Genomic DNA, 7,996 nt, shown 5'->3' on the forward strand with positions numbered 1-7,996 from the left:
GTGACTATATACATGTTGAATGTTTTCAATTGCTATCTAATGATTTTCATTACTTTGAAATTAATTGTAATTAAAAATATAAGCCAATTTTTTAACTTTGCTGTTTTTTGTTTTTTTTTTGTCTATTTGTTACCGAGCCCATCATGGAGTGGTCCCATATCTACTCTAGGGAAGTACAAGTTATTTTGTTTAGTTTCAGTTTCATCTGAAGCTATTTTGACCTTGTTAATAAGTTTTCTGTTTAAAAAAAATGGACATAAAGTTGTGGATGTAATTAATGTTTGTCGTTATTGTTATTTGATTTTGTCGTTTGTCTTGACTTGCTTTCTTAATAATGGCTGATCTCATAAATCTAATGCGGTATTTTTTTTACTCAATTGAGTTATTTGCGTTGGAGGCGATCTATACTTGAATTTTGGGGGTGTTTTCTATCTGGTCCTCATTTGGTAGACATTTATGCCAAAAATGAGGATGAGTGGGGTCAGAACTTAATGTGCAAATACATATTACAGAGCCGCCTTGTTTGACGATATAGCTGACAAGTATAAAGCTCCTGGATCCGAAAGTTCTATGCATGCAAGATTTTGAAAAATATATCTTCCAATAGTAATTGCGTCTCGTGTTACAGTTTGTTGCATCATTCTGACGAAATCATTCTCTATCAAATTTTATATTTGCTCCGGAAAATTTGGAAAAAAACTGCAGGAAGTCAGTTCCCTATTCATCTTGGTGTGCCGAATTAAGACTCACAAATTGCCTATCGTTTTTCAGATAACGTGGAATTCTTTTGCCTGGTGTGTTGCTGAGAAGATTAATTTGATTTAGCCGGTGACGGATTATTGATTGATCAATCACTAATTCCTGTGCTGTTGTAGCAATATACTAGGGTCTATAATGACAGGTAGTGGTGGTGCCCGCGGTCGGCGTGTGCTCTCGATCCAAAGTCACGTGGTGAGTGGGTGCGTGGGAAACAAAGCTGCAGTGTTCCCCCTCCAACTGCTGGGTTTTGAGGTGGATCCAGTTAACAGTGTCCAGTTTTCTAACCATACGGGGTATCCGGTTGTCACTGGTAAAGATCAGGTTAGAATAATTGAATCGTTATCTTTTTAGCCTTCAATTTTATTTTCCAGGAGCTGATTTTCTCTACAAGAAATGCTCGTAAAATTTAAAAGTAATGGAAATAACCTCTCTTGAAACCGAATAGCTTCAAATTAAATTTAAAATAAATTTGCACGTGATTTGGTTGATCTGATTATCAGAATAATCTTTGTCGAATTTTTTAGTAGGAGTTTAGTATCATTATCGTATGCTCTAATTGTTGATCGGAAAGCGAAGCAGTACTCTAAAAGGCAAAGAACTCATATCTTTGATTATTTATAAATCCAATCAACGATAGTCGTAAATTGACAAAATTTTGGGATGAGCTCTGATCATTAAAACGTCAAGCGTTTAGATCTATTCTGTTTGCCCCCCCCCCCCCCCCCAGCTTACTAGCCTTATATGTTTTGCGCCTGCAGAAGCACGTTCTATTTTTTAGATAGTAACGTGCTATATAACAACATATAATTTGTAACTGGGGGAGTAAAAAACTGGGCGGGGGGGGGGGGAACAGAATAGATTCAAGCGTTTTTCTACAACTTTATATTACCACAGTGTTGAGTTGTTCTCGGGGTTTCCCGGCAATCATTTGCTGGACCTTTGCCTCCTCTCTATAAGTCTATAGGCGCTGGAAAATGAATTTCGTTGGAAAATGAATTTAGGCCCTTGGAAAATGTCTTTCTTTAAGTATGTATAAAATGACTAGTCTATTCCATACAAAATTTAAAGTTTTATCAATTGTTGCACGTTGATTTTCGGAATTTATTAAAACAATGATATAGTTCCCTGAGGCCGGTCACTCACAAGCGCTTCAGTGCTGGCCGATCGTCACTTTTGATGCTGATGTAAATAAGTTTACGTGTACAACATTTAATATGAAAATAATTAGTAAACTTATTTACATCAGCACCAAAGGTGACGATTTAATTATTTTCTGATTAAATGTTGTACACCTCCATCAAAGAAATTCATTATTATTATTTTTTTGTCATCGTTCTTCTTCAAACTCGACACGTAACGAAATCGGATTTGCCGAAATATGAAACCACATATTAGGAAACGTGCCACTATTTTTAACAAGAATAATTCCTCCAAAAAAGTCTTAGAACTGTTTCCCCGTGAACAAATCATTTGTTTTCAATACCGTGCGTGAACAAACTTTATGCTTCCTTTGGAATGCTAATGATTGTGGTTTGTTTGCTCTAGTAAGACATGGGACTATCCATTATAATGCATATGTACCATTATAAAGGTGTAAAAAATATCAATCGTGGAGAGTCATAATCTATGAACGTAAAAAAAGGATCTATTCTGCCCCCCCCCCCCCAGTGTTTTTTATGACCCCCAGTTACAAATTATATGTTGTTATATAGCACGTTACTATGTAAGAAAATAGCACGTGCGCCTGGGATCATAAAAAATTTATGCTCACTAAGCTTGGGGGGGGGGGGGAACAGAATAGATAAAAAAACATTTTCAATTTTTATTTTTTTTTGAAATGCTCCTAGTTTTGTCATCTTGTGCTTAGATTTTACGCAGTGAGAACTTGAAGAGCCTGATGGAGGGATTAGCTGCCAATCACCTCAACAAATATTCCCACGTTCTCACAGGATACATCGGGTCTGAATCATTCCTCAATCAGGTATCGCACGAAATATCACAGCTGAAACTCATCAACCCGTCTTTACTTTATCACTGCGATCCAGTCTTGGGTGATAACGGGTTGTTCTACGTTCCAGAATCTCTAGTCCAGGTGTATAGGGATCAAGTATTACCCATTGCTGACGCAATCACCCCGAACGATTTTGAACTCAGACAACTTTCGGGTGAACCGTGCGACACTTTAGAAAACACTCTTGTGGCCATTGACAAACTGCATTCTATGGGACCCAAAACAATCGTGTTGAGCAGTATAGCTCTAAATGATGAAGGTGATAACGACGATGGAAATAATTTAACTCTAATTTGCAGCTGTAAGCTAAACGACGGAAATATAAACCGGGCTAGATTGGATTTTCCGAGAATTGACGCCCCGTTTACGGGAACCGGCGACTTGTTCAGTGCGTTGTTCCTAGCGTGGTGTGATATTTGTGGGACTAGTAATTGTGGCGAGGCTTGCGAACGAGCGGTGTCAACAATTCATAAAGTTCTAACAACTACTATGCAACATCAGTCTGAGCAAATTCCAAACAGCCATCATAACGGAGCTTGTAAAGGGGTTCCTCCAGAGCTGAAATTGATAGCGTCGAAAAGTTTTATCGAGAAAGGAGAAAAATTGTTTCGGACAACAATGTTGAAAACTCTCTGATATTTAGATCTATTTCTAATCTTAATATTTAGATTTTCTCATGTATCAGGAGTTTTGATAATGTTTCAAAATTTCAAAATTAGAACTATATTTTTGCTACTTTTACTATCTGCTCTGAGTATAGCCCGCAGTTCAAAAGTTATGAATTAATTATTATCATTACGGATTTTTGTCGAGTGATCAGACGAGTTCAAGCGACAAATTTTGTATTGAGAACAGGGATCTTTTCCGTTTGTGCCCCCCCCCCCCCCCAAGTATGTCAGTAGTAACAAACATATACACCCTGACTCACTTTTTGGCTCTTTTTCTGTCCGCATGATCAAACTTGTTTGGGGAAGATGAGCCAAAAAGTGAGTCAGGGTGTATAGCTTTGTTACTACTAACGCCCCCCCCCCCCCAACATTACAGAGCACGTGTCATTACATAGTACATCATTAATTAAAAATATGGCACGTGCGTCTGGGGGTTGCAAATAATATGCACCCACTAGCTGGGGGGGGGGGGGGGGACAAACGTAAAAGATCCGAGAATAGATAACAAACGTGATACCATTAATTCGCAGTCTTAACAGAAGGCACGAAAAGTGCACTGTTAAAAATAAATAAAAAATCTTTACCTTAAGCAAAAAGCCAAATGTGATTGCAGTCTAAGTTCAACTTGAAACTACCCGAAAAATGAAGGCATCGGATTTTTGTAAGCTACGCCTGTACGAATTCAATTGCCCAGCCTGCCGTTCGAGAGCAAGTCGTTCGATTTTAGTCGGTTTCTGTTTAAATTACGAAGTCAGAGCGAAAGGGCACTGAATTTTTTAAAATCAGGTAAAGAACTCTTTGCTAAAGCAAAGACAATTGAGCCATATGGTTGAAGCAGGCTGCAAAAGAATTTCTCCGCCCATCAGGGGCGTTGCATCCCACAGTAGTTGGCTGTTTTAGGAAAATGGTGTGAAATTAAGTCTTTAGTAGTGAAACAGTTGGAATTGCAGTGCACATAACTTTGGGGGCTCAATAATATTCTCTTGTATGTGCTGCTATGAAAGCAAACGAAGACATGCTCATATTGGATATGTATAAAAATTGAGGGAACATTTAAGACAGATATTTTTCACATGTGCATTTAAGGTATCTGTAAAATATTGCTCGTTTTTTGTGTAGCTTGATCAGAGGGTGACTAGCCATTAAGATTAAATATATAACATTATAAACGCAATCACATGTCAGTTAAACAATCACATGCCACACGTGAGAATATTTTATCATTCCTTCATCCAATTTTGCTCATTGATTTTTTAATCATCCGCACGAATTGACAACACATATTGTTGATCCTAATGAGAACGATTTCAGCAAGCGCTTGTTTGTGACGCTATTAACAAATTTAGCGAAAAAAAATTGTGTGTTAAACAATCACTGAGGTCTATAAGTTTTTCTCGTATAATTTTCTCATATTTTACGAGACGGATAAAAGCCATTGCTGAATCGTAGCGTACAACAATCATCCCTCAAATATACAAAAATTGTAACCATGAATTATAGTAGAAAAACATTTAATTTTAATCAGTTGCCTGTTTTTCTGATTTAATGCTCAGTACCAAGCAAACTTTTCATTGAAGAAGTAATGTTTAAGTTGCAAAGGAACATCAATGTTTTCCCGTAAAAATGAAACAGTTTTTTTTCCTTTTCCATCAGACAATTGAAAATTGGACCTGTTCTATTCTAAACCTGAGAGCCGACCCTGAACCAAAACTAATGGATTGTTTTGCTTTTGTTTTTCCGTACTAATTTTTAAATCTGTTAGGATTGAACAATTTCATTATTTATTCCGGCAGCAGTGATTTCTTTTCAACTCAGGAATAGTGTGGTTCTTCAGCTTAAGCCACAATGTTTTAGGCAGCATTGTAATACAAAAAAGTTGTAGATGGTTAAAATTTAATCGTTAAAGTAGAATTTATTCACAATGATCATTTTTCTCGCGGTTTAAACATATTCTTTCCCGGTTTAATGCTCAGTGTTATTGTGTTATTTTCATGTCAAAAAATGTCTTAGTACGAGGAAACGTTTCGAAACTTAGGAATTGTGTCTTTGAGTAAATCTGTCTCTTTGTGTTGCTAATTTTGTGTTGAAGGTATATATGTTTAATTGTTAAGTTAGCGACAGCTGAGTGAAGCTATTATTATTAACGGGTTTTTCTCGTCTTTTTGTCTATTTTTTGCCATGACTTGTGAAATCATGCCCATGTTTAATCAGATTATCCCCGTTCCTTCATCCATGCAATTTTTTGTCTTGAATTATGCTCGTGTCTTTTTTGTTTTTTGGTTTTCTTTTGTAAATATTTTTAACACTCTTTGACTTTATCTCAAAAAGACGTAATCTCTCAGAGTTCAATTGAGGGATATCATTCTACTGTAACGCTCTATGAGGGCCTTTAGAGAACGTAGATTTCATAAATCTAGATCAGCAAAGGACATCAAAAAAGTAAGAAGAAACCGATTTTTTCACCAGATGTTTTTTTTAATTTTTGTGATATTTCGAGATTCATGATCCATGAAGCTATTGGAGCAATTTTTAGGCAATATGCCAATTTTGTTATAATTTTGTATATTGAGTTTAGAAAGATCTGTAAAGTTTTCGCGACGCGATAGAAATGTTTGGAGAAAAGAGGAAAAAAATGATAATTGGGACGTTCAAGATTTTGATCCTTTTTTTACCATCTGATCTCACCCAGTGACATTCACAATGGAAGCTTTTTTGGTACGCTGATTTCAAATGTTCTCGAAGAAGTTTATCATTTGATAGCTGTGTTACAGATTTTAATCTATTGCAAGAGCTGCGCTAACAAATTTAAGGAACCTTCCTGATGGTTAAGAATGCTACTGAATTTAAAATCTGTGGCTCAATCCTCATGTTCTGTAAAAAATTTGTATGAGTGTGCACATATTTACCTTAAAGCTGAGAACTGTTCATGCTTAAATTCCAAGCTCTTAAATACTTAAAGTTTATTAATGAATGCTGTGTTCATTTTTCAGATGTTGAATCATAAGTAATTGTATTTTTAACCAGAATCTGATGGTCGGTTTTACATTGTTGTCTTGTTTTTGTCGCGATTATTGATGAAATTCAAACAACTGTTTTGTCCAAATCAAGTTTTGTTTTAACTTTTAACAGTCGAGACGCGATAGCGGCTATTGTTGGTGACATCGTGGTTTTTTACAATTCAAAGAATTTGAATTGTATTGGGGCGCTGTCTTTTTTAAAGATCTGTTCACACATTTTCATGATTTTTGAAGTCAACTTTGAGTAGTGATTTTGGTCATGCCGAAAAAGCGAGAAAGCGGAAAAGAAATTGAGCAAAAAAGCGAGTAGTTTTGCGGCGTGCATTTTTTCACTCTAGTTTTAAAATAGTTTTAAAAATTCGTTTTATCGGTAGTGGTTTTTTAGAAAGAGCTGTAAAGTTTTCACGACTTTATAGAAATGTTTGGAGAAAAGAGAAGTTTATAATTCTGACGCTCAGGATTTCGATCCCCTTTTAAATACTATCTGATCGCGCCCAGTGACAATCTCAAAGGGAGCTTTTTTGGTTTGGATTTTGGTTTGATTTTTTTTCTGAATGGTTTTCCCAATCCATTCATAGTTCATTCTAGGCCTATTTTTTGGTTTGAACCTATTTTCTTGCTAGTGGTTTTGTTCACAAGTGGCATTTTGACGTTGATTTTCTGTTTTACCTGATTTTCGTCCAAATGGTTCTCCCTATTCACTCATAGTCCGTTTAGGGTCTAATTTTTTGTTTAGTCAATAAAATTTCTTTGAATTGTACGTCAAGACTCGTCCTGCTATGAATTTTAATTCGTCTCCATCGATTATTCTTGCGACCATTGATTTTTTCAATTTCAGTGACTTTATTGCTTTGCAGTTAAAATTCGTGTGCCTGATGTCTTTCGTTCTGCTTTTAGGTCAATTGCTTGACTTGCCTCACCCAAAAGGACTTCTGAACTCACTTAATGACTTTTGAATCTTGAGAACATTTGCTAGTTAAAGATCATTAGTGTGCATCTAAGTTTGTCCTATTTCTTGAGTATTAGAGTTTTAAGTTTTTCATTCGAAATATTGTTTTTTAAATAGAGCGTATGTGTCTTATAAAAATGACAGTCCGAATCTAACCCAAAAAGTCCAGTGGTTTATTAAAGGACTGGTGGTCAATCTGTCTATCTTTAGTTATTTCAGTTCCATGGAAGGCCACAGGCGTCTATCGCGGCTATTTTTTGGCGACCTGCCGGATATGCTTTACGTAGCAAATGAAAGTTTTTTTGAAGAGTAATTTGTGATTATTAGAACGTCAAATGTATGTAATAAACGTAAAACCGCAAAACTATAATGATAGATTTTAAATTTTGACAGCAAAATTTTTATTTCAAGAATTGTGTATTTTAAATCCAATTTGTGATATATACAAAACCTTGTGTACAGTCGGGAAAAACGGTATATATTTTTTGTAGAACAGGAAATGGGTTTGTTATTATAAAAAGGTTGATTGATTGGGGAACAAACTCTAGAGAGGATCATGGAGCGTTAGATCTGTATTGATCGAGTGTTTCAC

General features: G+C 35.8%; 1 protein-coding gene across 1 annotated transcript; it reads left to right on the plus strand.

Moving 5' to 3' along the window:
- Positions 1-740: 740 nt before the first annotated feature.
- LOC142346043 (pyridoxal kinase-like) lies at positions 741-3,568 on the plus strand. Its single transcript, XM_075398527.1, has 2 exons — positions 741-1,080; positions 2,627-3,568. The coding sequence occupies exons 1-2, from the start codon at positions 895-897 to the stop codon at positions 3,404-3,406; spliced, it is 966 nt and encodes a 321-aa protein (XP_075254642.1). The 5' UTR covers positions 741-894; the 3' UTR covers positions 3,407-3,568.
- The last annotated feature ends 4,428 nt before the right edge of the window (positions 3,569-7,996 follow it).

The sequence above is a fragment of the Convolutriloba macropyga genome, chromosome 9 (genome assembly GCF_964194025.1).
Source record: "Convolutriloba macropyga chromosome 9, txConMacr16.3, whole genome shotgun sequence".
In the NCBI taxonomy this organism is placed as follows: domain Eukaryota; kingdom Metazoa; phylum Xenacoelomorpha; order Acoela; family Convolutidae; genus Convolutriloba; species Convolutriloba macropyga.